General features: G+C 38.1%; 1 protein-coding gene across 1 annotated transcript in view; it reads left to right on the forward strand.

Moving 5' to 3' along the window:
• The first annotated feature begins 4,158 nt into the window (after nucleotides 1–4,158).
• The window catches only part of col5a2b (collagen, type V, alpha 2b), a 100,932-nt gene continuing 82,629 nt past the window's right edge, over nucleotides 4,159–22,461 (forward strand). The window contains exon 1 of the mRNA XM_007890222.2: nucleotides 4,159–4,451. Coding sequence (XP_007888413.1) covers nucleotides 4,346–4,451 — 106 coding nt within the window. The 5' untranslated portion in view covers nucleotides 4,159–4,345. The remainder of the gene's footprint in view (nucleotides 4,452–22,461) is intronic.

The raw sequence follows: 22,461 nt of genomic DNA on the forward strand, positions 1-22,461 counted from the left end.
TCTTTTTCTTGTGAGCAGCTGCCAGGCACAAAAATCCACTTACAGAGCTAGCAATGGGCTACATTCATTCTACACAGCTTTTCATTCATCAACCGAGGTCACCAATGACGATTTTAGTTGTTACAAACCATATAATCTGCTGATGATGATATGGTCATTTGTAAGTTTGGTTCATGATGATAGTTATTGGGAAAAAATAAACTTACCGTCATTCAGTAGAGCAAACACGATTTTGTTCCAGATTAAATTCTCTAAAACAGGAAATTAATTTGTAAAGAAATGTGCCTAAGAACATTTTAAAATAAAAACCTGATGTTCTTGTACAAAAGGAGATGACAATGCCTTTTTTTTAACAAACACAATGCATATTGTAAAGAGTGGATAAGGATGCAAAGGATACTATCACGTCTCAATGACATGATAAGGCGGTATATCAAATTGTAGGATTATTATTATTATGGCATTATACAAGCAGGTAGTCACTCTAAACTTGGTCTTGTGCAAATGGTCAGTTGTTTTTGTAATCTCTCATTACTTTGCATTTACTGCTGATGTGTTTACACTAGTCTTCCAAACTTGCTAAAACAATTGATTTAGAAATAGAGAGAAAATAAAGCTACTTAGTCCAGTCTGGTCTTTGTCTAACAGTAGGTCATTATTCTCTTTCATGGGAGTTGGCTTCACATCTTATCCAGACTGGAGATCTTCCACCTTCACACTGAAATAGTACTAGGGGTTGTATTCCCTGGTGGAATTTCACCCCTCTACTGTCCTTGAGGCACTAGGATAGAATACTGCCCACTTGACAGTATTGCTTTTCATCTAACAGCCTGCCTTACAATTGGTTAATATCAGTCTTATTTCAAGTATTTTCATCCTTTGTTATACTTTTATATACCGTTCTGTAAACAATATGAGGCTATTAGCTGCTACCTGCATGAGATTTTTTCTGAGAGCTTAGCTACCTTCTTGTTCAGTGCAGTTGGATTTTGATTCTTCCATGTATTTGGAAAGTTGGGAATCAAGTTACAAATAAACATCTCGGCACATGTTTCGAATTAATCACTGCAGCACAGCAGCATAACGAAAGAATGAAAAGCAGCCTCTATGAAATAAGACTTGGCAGAGCTATTTCTCAAAAGGAAAGATAAGATAACAACAACTGAGATGTATGTTGAAACCAAACTGGTAGTTATACTGCCCTCTGATCCAGGTATCCTTGCCAACATAAAATCCCATCACATTAGATGGCACCTTGTATTTAAATGATATTTGCAGTTTAGGGGTTAGAGCTTATGATTTGGGCTATTATCATTCCCATGAATGAAATTTGTGAGTCTATTGTAGCCCTGGGGATGAATTATCTACAGAGCTCCATCCATTGCCTGCTTAAAGTGATTTATTATAATACTGTTAATTCCCTTTCTACCGATTGACATGAATTCTTCTGTTGTCAGGTAATGTGGATGATGTGGGAATGATAGAGACAGTGTGATATGTTTAGACTGGCACTGCTCCAGATTTCTTTCATTCTGGCTGGCTGTTTAATGGCCTTTCACAGTCACCGGGCATACGGTATTTAACTTATAGGAAGCGGTTATACCAGGGGACCTCGCTCTGTTATGAAACGTGACAAAGACCTGAAAAATATAGATTGGATCTCTAGGGACTTGAAAAGTGACTCATCAGTACTTGAAGCGTAACTTAATTGCATCCTTACCAAACAGTGGCTGGATATCTTGCAACAAGTTGTGATGAAACCACTGGGCTTTGGTTTGCTAGGAGCAATTTAATTCTATTTTTGAATACATGAACACTGCAAATCACTCCAAAGGATTAACTGGTTTAAGAATCTCTGTGTAATGAAATGCTTAATGCTATCGGTCCTAAATCTACTTCGAAGGGATTATTATCTTCGGAAAGCGATTTGCTAATCATCTAATAACTCAGTTCCTATTTACAGATAGGTAAACAGAGATGTGTGGAATAAGGCAAGCTTCACCCACAAATACACACTCAATCCACTTTATTGCATATCCTGTGAAGTGCTTTGAGACATCTCAGTGACTTGATAAGGTGCTTTATCAAATGCAAGGATTATTATTATTTTAATCTAATCTGTGTTTAAACTCTGCCTTCCGAGATGCTCCCTCAATCTGTGCAACATGTACAGCCATTGATGAAAGAGTTAAATTCTTGCATTTTTATACGCACCTTATCACGTTGGAACATCTCAGCATGCTCTATAGGGAATTGCTTTCACTTGCAATGACTGTATTTGACCTCTGTGTTTGCATCAGCCAGGACCCAAGACAGACACCTCCTACTCCCCCAAGACACTCTTCGCAAATGTGTTCAAATGTTCTTAGAAGGGAAGCTTGGGCTTTGGACTTAAAACTGAACAGGCATCCGTTTCTTTGGTAGCAGACCTTGGCGGTGATTCACTGAAGGCTGGCAAATTTATAGCAAGAGTATTTTATCCTCCTCTGGGCAGTAGATTTACAGATCATGACAGTCTGAGTTTATAATGGCAAAATCCCACTGTAAACTCATGCAAAGTCTGTAACTCTGTGGATCAAAGGAGAATACTAGTTGGGAATAAAACGCTCTTGCCCTGGTATGAGCATAAATTTATTGTTCTTTGGAGAAGCACCACTGTTGTGTCTGATTGAACTTTCCTTTAAACAGGCTTTAATTCTTAACTTTCCCTGAATGTGGATTGCCAAGTTTTACATTTTCTTTGAAATGTTTCTTTTTCTCAAATTTTAGACGAAAGCCCTTGTATTTTACAAACAGAAAACAAGGCAACCCAGTTGTAACACCAGTGGCCGAGTCTAATGTCTCAGTGGTTGCCTTATAAACATGACAGAGAAAGAATATCTGACTTCCTGTTAGCCGGTTGAGGCTGATGTCATTTGTCATTTCCTGCAAGTTGGCAATCACGGACAGTGTGCACAGGAACTTCTGCTGATGTAATTTCCTGCACGCTGTGCAGGCACCCAATGTCCAATAAGCAGATCACACTTCCTTCGCAAAGTGATGCCAGTGGCTCTTCGTGCATATAGGATTGTCCAACACACGGAACTGATGTCAACAGATCTTCTCAATGTGCAGGAAGTTAACTGCAAACTGACAATCTGTGATTGGCCTTTCTTTTAAGATGGCTAATCCATACCAGAAGGCAGGTCTACTGTACACAAAAGCCTATTACTGTAAGTGTGTTAGCATTCTATTACAGGCCATAATGGGGCTCCCTGTAATATCGATTGATGTTGGCTAATTTGACTTGCCAAAGAATCACTATTTGCCTGGAGTGTGGGGAAGGGGGTGGGCAGGGAGTTTAACCATTTTACATGGACAGGCCTTTGGACGTCCCAATGAATAACAGTGCCCTTGGCGTAGAAAGTGGCCATACAGAGCAGAAGATTGCAAGTTTGAATCTCGATCTGTGCTTAGTGAGGTAAACTCAACCAAGACAGCAGTTGGGGAATTACAATGGCTTCGATGTCCCTTGATGATCAGGTGAACGTCAGCCAGGGCTTTCACTCCTGATCACTATCCAGAGATCCTGGCTGGAGGATTTGTGTTTGTGTGGGTGAGGACAGATTGACTGATTCCCCCACCAGTTGAATAGGCAGCCAAGTCTGATAAATGAATAGTTCCACTTTGACGAGTTACCAGACAGTGCCCTCCAGCAAAATAACTATGGCTGGTCCACTGTTGTATTTACCTTTACAGAAATCTTGTTTCATGAGAACAACAATGTGTGCGACTAGAAAAGGCAAAATGAGTCAAGTAGTTTGGGGAGGAGAGAGAAAATGAGGGAGGGAGTCAATTTGAATGGGTCAATTTTGTTCCTTAACCACAATATGTGAAAACAACTTTGATTCTTTTTCTCATCTCTTCTCTTCTTGGGAGTTCCAGGCAGCAAGCACACATATGCCTGGGTTTAAACTACAAAAGGAAACTAAAATCAGGAATTTGTGTATGAGAAACCTTTCTGAAAAATAAACAAGAAATCCAATAGCACTGGATTCTCACCCTAGCGCTTTGAAGAGGATTTATCTGATTCCTTTTCTAACAACGTGGGTGTGTTGTTCAGCAAAGTAGCATCAATCAAATCTGAGCCTGAACACTAGAGGGCCAATCTGAGGCTCTGATTTCAGGGAAGAGGCAGGAGAAGGAGAGTTGCCAAGAATTATCCCATTTAAAGCTTTTCCAGTAGAAGGAATTTTGCAGAGTCTAAGCTGGGCCTGGGACTGAAAGAAGGAAGACATTGACTTGATGTTCGTATACTGATACTCAACCACTCATTTGCACAGACTCTCATGTCTGATATTTAGACATGGGGACCCTGGTGCACATTGGGAATTTGCTGCTTTTTGCCATTACACTGGCACAATTAAGACTGGTAAAAAGTCAGGACAGTGGACTACACTATGAAGACTTTGGTAAGTTATTGTCCCTTGCAAGTCTTATCTGTTACACAAAAGCATGTTCTTTGACGTGTTCTACAAATGATCTGAAAGCTCCTTATGTTTTTTTTATTGAGAACTTTAGTAGGCTTGCAGCCAGAGAGTTAACTTTCTTTGTAATTTCAATGGAATTTGAAGTTATTGTACTGCAACATGCACTGTGATCAGAACATGTCTTTTATTCTCTACTCTCTGCGTTGGAACGAGTAGGCGGCAGTTAAACATGCAGCAGTGAAATGAATTGTTTCTGGCTTAATTGGAAGATTCTTGTCAGATTTCAGCTACATTGGGCTAAGTTTCTTCTGGACTATATCAAGTAATCAAGTAAAAGTCCATAAAGGAATAGTTGGTGATAATGAAACCTCAGAGGGTTCTGTAACAAAGCTTTTACATTCACAAGCACCAGTAGCTCTCTACTACCATTAGGCAGTGGTTGAATGGTATTCATTTTGTCTATCTGGGAAGACAGAGAGACAGGCCCTGAGTTGGCGTTGTTGCAATGGGACTAATTAGGAAACAGATAGCTTGTTTGCCACGTTGTATAAATTAACATGTGCAACAACTTTGCTTTGTGTTGCACTGACAGCAGTTGATCCAGTCCAGACTCTTGCCGTAGAACTTGCCAGTTCCTGCATTGTCACCCACTGCTGATCTGGGCTTGAATTTCTTACTGTTAATTGCTATTTATTCTCCTGGAAAGACGAGAATCCATGGCTTGTAACTGATTTGACGTTTATGCATTCAATTGACTCACTTCTCTTTTCATTATTTGATACTGTATTTCATCTTTGCCACTGTACCTGATCTGATTGAACAAACAACACAACTTGAAATGGATTTAATGACATCCCATGGACTTGCTGGAATCTAGCTTGAGCAGGAGGCTTGTTCTCAGACTTTAGGAGTGTATGGGTTTGTATATGATGTGGCCGCAATGTGCGTTCATGCAGCTGAGTAAGGGTTGGGACCTCTTCGTGCAGTTGTTGAATCCAGACAATTCCGCAAATCTTGTGGGAAATTGGGGTTGACTGTGTCTCATAGGCCTTCTGGACAGTGACCCATGACTCCTTGTGTCACCGCATGTATTACTCACTCGGGGAATAACCCACAGATCTTTCATCCTTTTGGGGGGGGAATGGGATGGGGGAGAAGAGGAAAAGGCGATGGGTATTTGGGGTTAGTTTCCTGCAGCTAAAAGGAGAATCACAGATTGTACAGAACCTTCATCCCCAGCAGTCTCATTCACATGTATGAGAATGTGTAAGATACCCATTATGTACATCTGTAAGTACTTTTTGAATTTGAGTCTGCCCCTCAACTCACAAAGGCACAAAGTGGTTCTTGTATCACTGTTTCATTTTTAGAAAAAAAATGTTTCACTGCTATTGCCTCTCTTCACTGTGAGAGAAAGAGAACATTGAACATTGTACTTAACACTGACATTAATGCCGAGGATCTGCGAAGCAAGATATAATGCAGGGAATAAAGAGACAGTTGAAATTTCTGTGAGAGAGTTACAGGGCAGTACATATATTCTCATTTTTAATATTCAAGCGGTCACAAGAAAGTCTTAAATTACTGAAAGAACGTTTGTCTTTTTGTCAGTGCCTGAAGCAAAAAAAGTTAGACAATGATGATATCAATCTGTTTTCCATACTTTCCCACCAACTGGAGCCCCTTAATTCAATTGTGTGATTAATTTATTCCAGCGTGATATATAGCCACAGGGAAACAGATTGCAGATCACGTCATTGTATAAGCACATATGCCAAGTAAATCTACAGCAGACATAACATCCTTATTATACTTTTGTTCAGTTATAGAGGAAATATTAATACGAAACGATAAAATAACTTAGATGACAGATCTGACAGGAAATGGGATCAAGGAGCCATGAAGGCAAAAGCTGGGAGCATTGTTCTGACACACTAACTCAACACAAATGTACACTTTAGGTTGAAAATCAGTCTCTTCTCATTTACATACTTGGAAATCCTTAAGAACGCTCCTGCAGAATTTTCACAAAAATGCCCACATAACACTGATTCGATTTAAAAAGTTGGTATTTTAAAAATGATCTTCAATCCTAATTGTTGGCTTGACAAACGGCATAATAGTTTTAGACATTATTAAAAGACTGGAAAGTTATTGAAGTACGAAAGCTTTCCCCTCCACCATTGAATGGAAATTTATGCCACCTGTGTGCTATTTTGTTGCTTGTCCACCCACTGTTTTTTTTTCCATTTGGGAGAATGTTGGTGAGTTTGATTTGTTGAATGATTGAATGATGAGCAAACCTCACGATACTGAGGAGACGCACAAATTCCGCCTGAACATTCGTATTTCCAACAGAAATTCTTGAAGCCCATGGCTTTTTTTTAAAAAAAATTGTGTTAAAAGCGTGTAAAAAGACTGATGTAGACATTGTAAAAGACATTCTTTTAAAAAAAAGAAAACTGCCAAATTTATTCCGAACAATTATCAGGTTTCATAAGGAACACATTAAAACATCAATATAAACTGTACGAGTTTTCCCTACTGCACAGGTCTTTGAGCAGTGAAAAACTGCTTGTAGACACTGTGAAATAGCTAGAGGCTTGTGTAGCCCCCTAGTGGTCCACTTTAATATACGTGAACAGTCGATAAAACCTTGAACATGTTTCTGGAACCATTTCAAAATAGACTTTATTTTTAATGTTCTAACAGGGGAGGGGCATTTTGTACAGTTTTCGATATTTCATCTGTTTAGGGCTAGCTCTGAATTTCTTCCTAGAAGAAAGCCTGTGTGTATTCGTTCTCTCGTCTACTAGCATTCTAAGGGAGAACTGGTATTGTTTATATTGCAGTTGATGTTTTAAGTTGATCCTTACGAAATTTTATAAATGTCCTGAATAAATTTTCCAGTTCCTTCTTTAAGAAAAAAAGGCATTTTTTTTTCACGACCAAGTAGTTATGTAAGACCCTATGTTGGTGGCTTTTTTTGGTGGCAAAGCACTGGAAAATGCTAGATATTAACCACCACACATGCAGCATAAGAAGTCATTGTCATTGCAGCTACAGGTTATACTTTGGGTGGTACAGAAAGAATACAATGTGGGGCCATCTTCTGTTGCTGTTCTCACTGATTGCTTGTCAGGTCAGCTCATATCACTAGTGCCCTGCTGTACAGTGAGAAAAACTTTCCAGCCAGACTGCCACTTCGTTGGAAATCCGCACCGGGTTTTCATGATTGTGTTCAGATTTTTTTTTAGTATTTGTTGTTTTTTTTCCTTTGGTTAAAGAAATTTCTCAATAACCTCCTTCTGTGTTGCAATTTTTATAAGATGAAATGGATTGGGTAGAGCCCATTGTCAAGTAAATTGTTCATGGTGTGCAAAAGGAACCAGTTTGATTGACCAAATGACTTTCTCTCTTGCATGTTTTGTTGCTTCCCAGTCAGATGTGTGAAGCATTTTGAGACATCCTTCTAACGAATGGGTTTTGTGGTTATTTGGCCATCAAATGAAGTCAGCAATTCCACTGAACATTGGGAATTTAGAGCACTGCATATTTAAATATTTCCCTAAGTTTTCTAATAGCTCATACACTATAACCGTGTTACCATTTCACCCAGAGGCACTTGATTGCCTTTGAAATGGATGGCATTTGCAGATAGTTGAATCCAAAAGTCTTGTCTTATCATTACTGATTGCTTAAATTAGAGTTTTAATGAGTTTTTTATATGGTGAAAGTGCAATGGTGCATTTTTTTAAAGTGTAAAATGAGAAAGGAAGCTACAGAAATAAGAATGAGCAGAAAATGAGATAGGAAAACCATTGCAAACATTATAGAAGACTTAAAATCAAAATCTTCTGAGGCGTGAGGTATCGGTGAGAAATCACAGGAGATTTCAATGAAGAAGGCCCTTTATTTGATCTCATCCTTCCAGTCTACACATTACAGGATCAAGCTGTTTTTCAAATGAATCCAGTGTCCTGGTAGCAACAACTGTTCCTGCTACGTTCAGCTCATAAGAACATAGGAACATATCAACAACAAAAACTTACATTTACATAGTGCCCTTCGCCCTGGAAAGTGTTTTGGAGCACTTAACATGTCCCAAAACATAGGAAAACAAGAACAAGAGGAGGCCATTCCACCAGTTTATTAGATCTTGTCAGAACTTCCAATCTCAATGTTTCATACAAGGATTGGGTGCCAAAAAAATTAACATTATACTCTAAATGAGGTTTAACCAGGTTCTATATAACTGGAGAAGCACCTCCTTCTACAGTCAAACCACTTGTAATGCCAGCATCTCATTTATCTTATTGACTGCTTTGAACACCAATTCATTACATTTTAAGATCTATAAACTTGACCCCTTAGCTCACCTACCCTTCCTAGTGCTTCATATGTACTATTGCACACAAGAGGCAGTTTGGGGGATTTTTTTTAATTGCACAGAAAATGCCGTCACTTCTCCTTGGTACAGTGGATTCTGGGAGGATGACATCATTGTACTCAGCTTGCGCTGTGTAGCTGTGTTTTATAAAACTTTCCAGTGAATTTTTGGCTCAAAAATGCAACCGATATTTATTATTTTTGTAGAAGCCAGAATTCTCTGGAAAGTTTTATAATACAGCTGCAGACCACAATCTGGCTACAACATGTTCCCAGAACGCACTGCCGGTGAAGAGGTAATGGTTATAAAGTAGAACTCATGGGTCAGAAAACTCACCAAGGAGTTTGTTGGTGAGTAAACTATTGTATTCACAAAATCACATGATTGGTTGAAGAAGGCTCTTTGACCCACTTGATCTCATACCTCCGGAATACCTATTCTATCATCCTCCCATCGCAGCATCAAACTGCTTTTTAAATGAGTCCAGTGTCTTGGCCTCGACCCATCCTTCCTGGAAATCTCTTCTACTCTATATATCAACTTGCTTGTGGTTTCTGCTCTTGTATTCTGTGGATAATCACTATAAATGAACGGGTTGATTTGATATGTTCACTGTTGAAGATGCATTGAAACACGTCTCCTGACACATCTATCAAGATAGTGTATTTGTGCTTTCTCAGTATTGTCATCGTGATTAATAAAATAGGTCATTAATTTCCTGGCTGTTTGTAGGACATTGCTGTGCACACATTGGCTGATATGTTTGCCACCAAACACACTGTCAGATATACATTACAGAATATACTGTGAAGTGCTTTGAGACATTCTCCGACTTGAAAGATGCTGTACCAAATGTAAGGAGTTATTTCAATATTCGTACGGAAGAGCACCATTGATTTCCGTGAAGGGAAGAGAAATGATTGAACTTCACGCTCAGAGAAAAATGGTGAGAGGTATAAAAGCTTTTGGAGATTTGTAGGTGATTATAATGTACCTTGTAAGAGTTTAGTACAGAGTTGTCTACTCAGGAAGGTGAGTGGTATACAGTCTGTACTGAGAATTCGTTTTCACTCTTGGCTGAGAATCGCATGGTCTGCTTATCTTCAATTGGATACATTTTGGATGCAGTTCCCTCCTCCAACACTAGTGTAATGCTGATGGTCTCTGAACCCAATAATTACACCATTTGATCTGATGCTAAGAAATGTGTCCCACATTTATTATTTGAAGGTGGTTCTGACAGTCAATTTGAACACAGCAATGCCTCACAAACAGCTCACCAGTGCATGACCATTTATAGGGGATAGTGGCTGGGACGCTGGGGCAAATTCCTTTCTCTTTTCAAACAGTGCCACAGAATCTTTAACGTCCATCTGACCTAGTGGACAGTTAAAACCTTGGTTTAACATCTCATCCAAAGCACAATACAATACAGACCCCCTTGCCAACCATGCATTGCAGTGTTGGTATAGACTATGAGCTCAAATTCCCAGCATGGGGCTTGAACCCACAACCACACACTATTGTGAGATTTCTGTCAGAGAAACTGTGTTTTTGTGCTTACTGATTGTATTATTGACCTGACAATCTCTCACGTCCCACTATTCCTCTGTTTGCATGGAGCAGTGATCACCAAATTCCTGGAATTGTACAATTGTCAGTCAAATCAGGTGGAACTGATGAGCAGGTAAATATTCTATTTCACAAACCATTTCTTTACTCCACAGTGTCTAATTCTGGTCAAACAAAAGCTTCAGCATGTGCTGGAGAAGCTGAGGATTTACTATATACATTACTATATATATACTCATCGGTCTGTTTAAAGTAACTTTGATGAAGCAAAAGTATGCACAAATTTGTGGAGAGTATCTGCAAGTTTATTTTAAACGCTGTTCCAAATATTGTGACCGAAGCACTTAGTATCTAACTTCCAAAATAGATTCTATCTCTAAAAAGACCCTGGCACAATAAAGTGCTTAGTTGAGAACATAAAGTTGCAGCAGACTAAATATGAACTGATGTTTGTGTCTCAGGAAATCTCATTGCCTGCCCTAGAGTATTGCTCTCAGAAGTCGAATTGCTACTTCCACACTCACTTTGGAGTGAGCACCGCATCAAGCTGAAAGATTGGTAACTTAGCTCCAACAGCACAGAAAAATAAACACTGGTGGGGAATTGTCTGTCTAACGTTCAGTCCACTTCCTCCCCAAATGAAGTTCTGGGCTAAAGTTCAGCTGGTGACATCAGTCTGAGTCTGTGTTTTTTGCTGGTGCTTGAGGGAAGGAGAATATTCCCTAAAATTTAATATTTACTGGCACTAAAATGCTTGAACTATAAATTTTATAGGGCGCGGGGGATTTACAATGTTGAAAGCTGTGATGTACAACCTTAGTCGCTGAAGGACTTGGGTGGGTAATAAAATTTGTCCACACCTGAGATTTTACTGCTAATACACAACTGTTTGGAATTCAGCACTTTAGACATAAAATGAAGTGACTGCTAATCATAATGTCTAGCCTTTCAGGCTTGATATCTTCACCTAGTCTCCCTTTCCTTTAGTTATTTTACTTTTGAGTCTGCCAACGTCTTATCCCATAGAATGGCAAAGGCAGACTGGAAGGTTGCCCCAGACCTCAGAAAAGCCAATGATGCTCAGCTACAACAACAACAACCTGCATTTATATATTGTCCTTAATGTAGGATAACAGCTCAGATATCTTCACAATGATGGAGTTAGATGCCAAGCTAGGAGCAAGTGGCGGAGAGGAAGGTTTAAGTGATCATAAAAGTATGTGAGGGTGCAGCCAGGGTTTTTCATTTGTTTTTTTTACTGTTTTCTATTTCCTCTGCCCCTATGGGAATACACACAGTGTTATGCTTGCAAGTGACCCCAAATGACCCAGACGAGACTGAGAATGTGTCACGTTGACACTCACTCACAGCCACAAGCTAGCGTCCTGCACATTGGTACAGCTCATTGTTTTTTATTGGGCTGCAACGTTTCCTGAAGTACAATTAGATGTGCAACACAACGTGTGTAGCTGAAGAGGAAAATGCACTGATTACAATACCAGCAAAGCTTTGTGAATTTATTTTCTTGAAGTCGCAAGAAGAAATAATATTTCACACCTCTGTGTTCTTACGCATATAATTGTTCAAAATTGATCAATAGGCTCCTAACGTTTCAAGCAAATTATGAGGCAGATGCTATCCAGAATCATTGGATTACCTAATCTCAGCAGACTGTCCCTATGTGAAAACAGAGTAAAGTTACAGTAAAATATGCTCTTGGATTGATGGGAATGAATTGGTCCTGTGAATTCTCATTAGGTAGAGTAAGGAGCTTCTTGCTGAAAGCCAATATTGCCATATTGGGTGATTCGTTCCTTTGAACACCATTGTGTGTTACCCTTTCAGCAGTTTGATTTCATCAATTGCATACCAGGGTGAATTAATGGCTTTGAAGCCTTGTTCTCTTGGGTCCTTCTGTTTGTTTACACATTTCCTTTTGAATTTGTCTCTTGCCTCGTCTCTTAGTGTCAAGCACTAAATTGGAATTAGGGGCTAAAACCTTTAACATTGCTCAAAACTGAGGTAGAGTTATGAGCTAAATGGATGTTTTACTATGAAGCTGTTTACCTACTTTATCTTCCTCTTGAGAAATCCTCAGTGACTAGCACACAATGCTGCATTACCTGTAAGGAAAAGTTCTACGGTTTCTCAGCCTGTTCGGTTTAAATCCTTATAGAGTCCATTTGAGTGAATAGCAGCAGCAGAATTGAAGATGATGCGTTCAAAATTGAATCCAAAGTTTGCTTTGGATTTGAACAAAAAAATGTTTTCTTGTAATCCAGAAGTATTCAAGTGATTTTAATGTGATCTCACAGCTAGAGTTTGTATTAGATATGAGGTGGAAAACTCTTGAAACCACTCTGTAAATTTGATCTGTTGTTGTATGCTCTCTGGAGTCCTTACAGAAAACTAGTGAGATGACAGCTTGTCAAATTTGGTTCTATCATATCCTGAAGCACAGAGCAAAGGCTTTTGTACTGAAGTTTGCTTTGAGGTTAATGCTGTCCCTAGCGCACTGCAAACAAGCTTCTGGGATTTCCCATCAGAAACGCCCAATGTCAGAATTGTTCACGGAATCTTATTACAGCCTAAAGGTACTGTTCTCAAGTTTGCTCTTTCAGAAATGAGAATGATGGTTTTAAGTGTATTGTCAGTGAGGGTTTGTGAAAGTATTATTCACAAGCATGGATTAGCTGAACTCATCCATTACTCAAAATAGTTCATGTATTTGCCCACAAAACACATAAATCCAGTGAAACACTTTCTGACGTCCTCCATAAGTGAAAGGCATTATACCCAAATAAGGATTATTATTTTGATTATAAAAAGAAGCAATGCATGTCAAATAGAAGGTTCTAATTTGTGGTATTGTTTAACATGATTCCAATTAAAATTCCTATTATTCTCCAGGGAAATTATTGTCCTGAGTCAGAATGGATTCCCAGTGGGCCCTGTGATGTTCCTCTGGTTACCAGAAGCATTCCCGACAACTTGCATTCCTTAATGAGGAATCGTATTGAGAAATACCACAATCTTTAGACCCCAATGAGTTGGGGGCCAGCAGAGGAAGGTAGACATCTGGAATGGGAACATAAAAATGGCCTGCCAAGGAAACTTAACATTTTAGTCCTTTCTTACTTTTACATTTATACATCTCGAGAGTCTCCATGGGAACAAATCCTGAAGTGAATTAATGCAGCGAATGTGAAAGCCTATAATTTCCAGATGTTAAGATATTGTAGTCTGACCACATTGGGAGAATATTAATATACATTTTGGCAGTGGGAATGCGAAGAAGTAAAATCTTTATATCGCAGATCAAGCAGCAAAAATGAACATGAACAATAGAGGCATATGCGAGATAAAAGAGAACCAATAAACCTAAGCCTGAAATTGCGAACAGATTACAATGAGTTTGATATTAGAACAAACTTATTTCCATAAACCAAATAGAAAGCAGATTCATTTGCTGAAGTCCTTTATGATGAATATTTCTGAGGGTCAACTATTTTTTCAGGGAATCTGAGCAATCAGCAATTGTAGTGTATTATTGGAGTATTCAGAAGCAGTCTCAAATTTTCAGAAATACAACTTTAGGCTAACTTTCACAATATGGTTTCTGGATCACATATTAATTTCCTGAAGAACATGGGAGCAAAAGACATTTTAGCATTATGATCTTTGCTGTTTTATAATGATGCAATACCCCATTTTGTAATAACATAATATAGAAAGTTACAGCAATTACAATTCATAGAAGAAGGCCATCGATACTTAATGAATTGTTTTCACAATTGATTGAATATTTTATTTCTTCATTACCCAACAAAATCCTGTGAAGCGCTTTAAGATGTAATTCTGACATGAAAGGCACTATTATGGGATATAGTACATAGGTAGTTCGGGACATGTGTGCATGCGACTGCGAGGAAGGTGGAAGGTGAACTAGATGGACATTGTCTTTGTTCATCTAGCATTACTTATGTTCTTATGTCAAATGCAAGGATTATTTTTATTATTATTTAATATGATTGTTATAGATGAAAAAGTAACTAACTTAAATAAAATATTGGTGTAACTGACTTGATTCTAAACTTCAAGGACAAAGCCTCAGAATATTAATTGTATTTTCAAGGGTCCTTTGGATACTCCCATTCCATGCTTCCAGGCAGACTGGTGTAGTGGACTCTGGATATAGTGTGGCATCCTACCACAAATAGGGAGGGATAAGTGAGCATGACTCCTGTAGTGTAATGAATTTCTATCAGTGATTGGGACTGAATCAATATGGGTCAAAACACTGTATTGCAGACTTTGTAATATTTGCAGCCTTTATTTGTGCTGTAATTGAAATCATGCCCTAAACAGCAACAAACCTGTGCTGGCACAATAAACTCTACCCAATGTAAGAAGGCTGGTGGAAAATATTACCATCCAGTTCCATAAAAGGCAAAAGAAGTTAGCTACATTTTTTGGCTCTTTCATCTGCATGTATATGTTTGACTTGGTGCTAATTCTCTCCAGTGGTGAATAGTCTTACAATTTCCATGTATGATCTAATAGCCTATTAAATAATCAGACTGCTCATGCATAGCTTACACAAAGGTGGAATAAATCATTTGCTGAAAGTTGATGGTTTGTGTATATCAACTCCAAAATAAATCTAATGGTTCTCTTTAGTGTAACATTTCATTTTATTGTGCATTTTCAAGTAGTGCTGTTCAAATTATGTTTGTATTGTGTANTTTTTTTATGTGTCCCAAATAATGAAAACTTTGTATAAGCATTTCCAATAAGAGAAACAAAATATCTTTCAGAATACTTTTGGTGAATTTTTATGCTCACTGAAGTTAGAAGTGTCTACTGAAGAACATGTTAGTACATTTGAGGCTTCATGGCCAGTCATTGTCAGATTAGCACACACAGTAAGCCTCTACACTGCCTCAACAATATTCCTTAATCCAATTTACTTAATCCAATTCCAATAATCCAATTCCCTTGGGATCACACTTTCAAAGGCCATTCTTTCGGTCAACTTTCCCCTCCCCATCTCCTTTAACTCCCACCCCAGCTGGGCTGCCCAACCAGAATTGTAAGGTACTTTGAGACTTCCTCCAAAAGTGAACTGGATGCTATCCACATGAAAGGAACTATATAAACTATATAAATACACATTGAAAGTTGTATTGTGTCATTTCCCACACTTATATCCTTATGACCTTGCTGAATGGGATTGCTATGATATGATCAGTTTTATTTTTGCTATTGTTACCCAAGAAGAATTGGATTGAGGCCCAAACTCAGTTCTTTCTCATTACTTTCAGAATGTGGATAAAGGAAACCAGGTCTTCAATATAACTTGGATTATAACTCAGGTCCCAGTGATGAAAGTAAAAGGCCACTATTTGATTGTGCAGATTATACTTATGAATTATGAAATGTATTACTTTATTTAGGAAAATGTTGGAGAGGAGAACTTAAAAAGCATGTTAAGAAACCAAATTAGGTTTATACGTTATCTTCCTGAAAGCTTGCAACTAAACCATCCAGATACAATACACTTTACATCGGGAGAATGTCTCAAAGTGCTTCATAGTGTCGAATTAGCATCCGAGCTGGGGGTATTCATGTTGATTAAGATCATACTCCTTTTATATTTCATTTCCAAATACTCCTTTCATCTGCTCTGCTGGGTACAACCGATCAAGTCATTTGCCCGGTTCCAAAGCAGTGAAATTGAACCCTTTTCTTCTGATACGGAGGATGTGCAACCCAATGGTATTATAGTTGTTAGTATATATTTAATAAGCTGTTGTAGTTTATTTTTGCTATTAGATATGTTAATGAGCTTCTTATATTTACCATTACAATTTTAAATTTTATGCAATAAGTATGTATTAATAATATATATAATAATAAAAATAAGCCTCTCTGCCCCCACACTCTGGAACTCCATCCCACGATCCCTTCGCCTCGCTTCACCCCTTGCCTCCTTCAAGGCCGGTCTCAAGACCCTTCTCTTTGATCGTGCCTTTGGTCTCCCTCCCACCTCTCTGCCTTCCCTCACCCCTATACCACCCCTCCCTCATGCTCGGACCCCGACACCTGACTGTTCAGTGCTTTGGGACCTCCTCCCAATGTGAAAGGCGGTCTATACATGTAATTTTGTTGTTGTTGTATACTTTATATGTTCGCTTTTTATTGATGGTATTATTTTAATTGTGTCCTCAATGTGCTGTTGGCGTTAAGTGCATTACTCTGGATGATATGAGCTGTTATAAAGGAAATTAGTGGTGGACTCAGCAGTCTAGTTCAGGAAATGCATCACTTAGCCACCAGCTAATCTACCAGTTCTGACTAGGAGATTTCAGAAACTGTTGGGATTATTGAGACATCCATTCCCCCAAATGGCTAATGGAAAAGGAAAATAGTGTTGCAAACGTCAGAGAATCACTGTGGAACTAGGCTAAGCTTTTCCACATTGGCAGTGTTTGACTCTGTAATTATTGCCATGGAAATGAGAAATAACACCATCAATTATGTTATTATGGCTTGCAGAATTCTTTATCTTAAATTACATTTTACTGAAACAGCAGCAAATTTGGGGCCTGGAGGAAGGTGCCACATGTTCATATTTGGTATAATGTGGAACAGATTAACTTTGAACTTTGACATTGGGGAGAGTGAGAGTGAGCCTCTGCTGATTTTGCGGAACTGACATGGATACATTGAGTGCAGTGATTTGAAACAAGTCTGTCTTAGATTGTGCTGAAACCGTGAGGTGAATTAACCTACTGATTCCAGAATTTACAAATTAACTCAATTACCAATTCCTTCGCCGCGTTCGCCCACAAATATACAGTCAATTCACTTTACAGTGTGTTCTGTGAAGCGCTTTGGGACGTCCTCCCGACGTGAAAAGCGCTATATCAAATGCAAGGATTATTATTATTAATCTACATTAGGACATCTTTTCCAAACAATACAGGATTCTTTATTGCACATGGAATTACACCAACTGGACTTAGCCCTTCAAACATGCACGAAGTAACAAAATGTCAAATCCAAATTAGTGTGCAATGCGCTTTACTATCAGTTAAACTAAAATAAAAATATAAATATTCTGAATCTTTTGAACCTAGGCCAAACTATGGAAATACTGTAATCTTACAATTAGAGCTTTTAGCAGTGTGTACATTATAGTTGTACTTCATTCACTGTGTAACATACCATCTCATTTGTGTTCACACTGAGAAGTATGATTAAAATGAAGTAAAATATGGTTCTAATTAATTACATTTGAAGTTTGTTAGCATAGCTCTTCATAGTACTGTAATTGGATTACATTGTGCTTTGATTGAAAGAGTAGCCATTATAGGTTTTCTTGTTAATTACTATGGTGCGCACTGAAATGGTAGATACTTTATGACTAAATGCTAGAATGAAGCTAAACTTACTACTTTGATAAACTGGCCAGACAGACCTCTTTTGTTTAATGTGTATTGAGTTGCTGAAGTGTCTTCGACCACTTGGATGGGTCCTAGCTTTCTATTCACTGAATTCTGTGCCACATACTGTCACAAGTATAATTTCTCTCATAACCCAACTTTATTTGGGGGCTTATTGGCCAGCGCACCTGTAGAAACTCCATTCTCTTTTCTAGTAGAGCCTTGGGATGTTTAACGGCCACCTGAACAGGCAGACAGTTTCTCCGAAGGACAGCAACTTCAACAATACAACACACACCAGAACTGCATTAGAGTATCAGCTTGGACTATGTGATTCTAAGACCCGGTATGAGGCTTGCACCCACAACCTTCTGACTCAGAGATGAGAGTGTTACCACTAAGCTAGACTGACACATCAATATTTCTGATTTATTGAAAAGCATGAGTTTAAGAGTTTTTATGTATCATTTGAATTTCAGTTCTTTATTTAAAATTATACTTAATATTTTGGGTTATTTTGTTTATTAACATTTATGTTTAATTTACATCTATATAGCACCTTTCACATCAGGAGGATGTCTCAAAGCGCTTGACATTGCTGGATGGGCACCCGAGATGAGAATGGGAGCCGAGAGGGGTGGTGAAGGGAAAATCACAAAATCATGGTCAAAGCATTTTGGGACATGCCTTGAATGAGGAGAGCAAAGAAGAGAGTTGTCTAGACTCTGACATAAAGTTCCTGAGAGCAGGGGCCAAGTGAGTGAAAGCCTGTCCACCAATGGTGGGATAGATAGGGAAGGGGAGCAAAATATAAAAGCAAAATATGATGGGAGGGTCGATAGACACCACATCTCAGTAGGGACAGATTGTAATGCTACAGAATTTAAATTAATCTCAATTGGGGGGACACTTAACATCCATTAGGATGGTTAAGAAAATTCTTCATTTTGATTTATCTGCATTTAAATGGCATGTGCGATCCAGTACGTAACGCCAATGGTGAGGATTGACTAGATGAATTACTGCTCCAGCAAGTTTCAGCTGCACTGGAATAAGCAAGTTCAGGAAGAAATTTATATGTGAACCTGGATATAGGGGAGCTCATTAATGGAGTGCCAATCAAAATCGGATGTTTGCATTTACAGAATAACTCCATAAAATCCTTCACTTTCCTCAAGGCTAATGCCCTAATATAAAACATCCTCTAAAAAAACAAGGTGCAGCAGTCAGTGATCACCACGGCTGTATATAATGAGTTGCTAACTGTACACTGTATAAGACTGAGTAAACAGGAGCACATTTCATATTTTACGCTGTGCTGGGGAGCATTTTAGCTTACCTGTATTTCTTTGTTCTTCAATTGTTCCCAGAGTTTAACTCTACTGCAGCTAACTTGCAGGGTACATTACTATGCAGGGCTCTCTACCACATCCTAAGGACAATTATAAAGGAAACTGAATGAAGATAGCAACAATGTGATTTAAGGCAAGACAAGGTCAAGATAGGTGCTTGACGCTGTGTGCAACACTTACAATACTAATTACACAAGAAATGATTTGTAACGTGAACCAAGAAATATCAGGACACTACTGATGTTATTAATTCTCAAAGATTTTTTTTATTTCGACTTCATTTTCAGCCGTTCGGTTGACTGTCACCACCTTACCCTTGTGCCGTTGTCTTCAGATGAAAAAATGGGAAGGCAGGGCAAGAAACCAATTGCAATGCATTTTAATGCCTCCAATGAGTTTAGTGCTGAAGTAAAACATGAATTCTGCATCTCATCAAGTTCCGAGTGTCATTTTAAGCTATGCTTCTCTATGTAATATGCATAGGCAGCCTCACCTTTTTTAGTGACATGAACACAGGTGTCCTTAACATCCAAACGCTGTTGTTATGAATGTGGTGCTGTGCATAAGAAGCTGAACAAAAAAGTGAATGTGAAGTCTTTGAACAGATACCCGTTTGATTAGATTAGATGCAGGAGACCAAATTTCCTTTTTTTAAATATTTTTTAGATCGTGCAAAATCGGATTTAGTCCAATCTCCATCACTGCATCTCATGATCATTGTTAAGGGAGATTTATGTGCTCCACACTGGCTTAAGCGTATGAGCAAAAAATAAAGCTACATTCTCATTTTGTTGAGTGTATATTTTGCTCTATAACTATATCTATAGCTACAGGAAACTGTATTGTATGAGGAAGCTTCAGAATGGCTTTGTTTGTTTTTAGTGTTTTAAAATATGAGGTGCCAGTGAATACCTAAGTCATTTTACAGAAATCTGGTGCTAAAACCTGGTTGTGTGGAGTTTGCTATAGAATGTTTAGAGTGTTAGTGCAGCTTGAACTGAGAGATGTGGAATCAAGAGAAATCTTAAATGTTGTAACTTACTTTCCACTGTTCAACTGCATTCAAAACGTGAGAATCCAATAATAAGATACGTGCACTGCTGCACTTAATATCCAAATGCTGCTGTACTGAACCAGGTGCTGAGCATTCAAAGCTGTACAAATAAGAATTACATCACACCATCCATGCAGCTGAATACAGCAATTGAATTTTAACCGGGTTGAAATGATCAATGAACCAATGAGAGTAAACACGCCAAACCTGGTAGAGGATTCAAAATTTCTGACACGCACAGACGGATACTCTGGGTACATTATATACAGCAAAACATATTCCAGAGCCTGACAACACTTTAAGGAAGGAGCTGTAGTGTCCTGGTAATATTTTCATTCAATATCCTTCAGTGAAGGATGGGATCCTTAGTTGTAATATTGGGAGTATTGGAATTTATTTTCCTAAACTGCAAAGCAACCTTCGGATGATATAGTCATGTCATACCCACATCCACTTGTCCTATTTATCATTGAATAATAATAATAATCATCCTTGCATTTGATATAACGCCTTATCAAGTCTTTGAGACGTCTCAAAGCGCTTCACAAAATATACTGTAAAGTGAATTGACTGTATATTTTATGGCTGAAACTCGGTAGCCAATTGTGCACAGCAGTGTCCCAAAACAGTCATGGATTGAGTGATCAAATTTAATTTTTTTTATTGTTTTATACCAAGAAGTTCAAATTCGGAAGTTATTTTTATTAATATCTTAGATGTAGGTTTTATCATTCGGCATACAATTACCTTGTTTGTATATTTGTATGTTATGTGTGCATATATATATAATACTGTATGCACATAGCCACACCCATATACTTCAATGGCAGGTTCACGAAATGTATGAGGTTTTGGACGAACCGGTAAATGGTTGGTTCAGACATACCTTATGTTCTTGTTGCAAGTTTACTTAAGGCTACCTATGCTGGTATTCATTTTGGTTCTACAAAGCTATTTTGGATACTTTCACACTTCCAACTGTGTTAAGAGACTGACAACTTTGTACATTGGACCAAAATAGGAATTTTGAAATGAGAAGTTTGAAGTAGGTGTTGAGAGTGTAGGAACTTTTTTGCACGTGGATTTAAGCCAATTTGGAGTACATAATCCTTAACAATCAGTAAAGCTTGAGGTGCAGTGATAGACATATGGACAAAATCCAATTTTGTATTACCCAGAGTGAATCTTGTTTATCAGAAAGCATTGGAGAGTTTGTAACTGAATTAAGTATTGCAGAAATCATATGTATCTTCTTAGATTATTGCTGGAGGATATTCAGTACAAAGCATCATCTTGCCAGCTACAAACAGTCATCAGTTGAGGTATTTGAATGGCCTCAGCTGGGAAGCATATTGAAAAGATTGTTTGAAGTTTTGAAGGTCTGTATGTTTTTGCTCGGTGCCAAAAATCTTCAGACTTAATGTTTAGTTCACTAAACCAGCCTATAGTCCCTAATTGTAGCACATTTGAACAATGTATACAGTGGAAATAGTTCCCCTTTGAACTAATAAGAATAAGATCTATTAATTCTTCCTCTGAATGATTTCTCACAGAATTGCCATATGTGTAAGAGCAGTGAATTCATGCATATGTTTCACAGCATACGCAACAGGCTAAGTAGTACTGTCAGAAAACCTATTCAGACTTAATGTTTCACAGATTTTTGTTACATAAATGCAAAGTTATTCCGAAGTAGATCTACTGCCAGCATAATTACAACAAATATTGTATCCAGTTAGTATTTTCTTCACCCTTCAAAGGAATATTCCTTGGCAAATCCCTTTGTTTCTCCTTCATTTTAAATGATCTTTAAGTAATCTCCTACACAATTTATTTCTGCTTAAGCATTTCAATCACAAATTATTTAAATTAATATTAAAAAAATGGTTCAAGTCAAATTTGGCCTTCAGATCTTCTGTTATGTATGACAATAGTTGCGCTATATATATTTAACATCTGCTGTATATTAAGCACGCAATTGTCTTCAAGTTAAGAGAAATGAACGTATTACATGTAACTGTCTGTAATGTATCTGCTAAGCTGTATTACAATTAGAGGTATTTGTGGTTAGGTTTATGTTTACCTGCCTTTTGTATACTTAGCTGAATGGTGTCTGCAACTGGTACTGTATTCAAATTTCCATCTGAACCACGCGCAGGCACAATCTTAACCCTGT

This window comes from Callorhinchus milii, unplaced genomic scaffold (assembly GCF_018977255.1).
Source record: "Callorhinchus milii isolate IMCB2004 unplaced genomic scaffold, IMCB_Cmil_1.0 Scaffold6, whole genome shotgun sequence".
Classification (NCBI taxonomy): Eukaryota; Metazoa; Chordata; class Chondrichthyes; order Chimaeriformes; family Callorhinchidae; genus Callorhinchus; species Callorhinchus milii.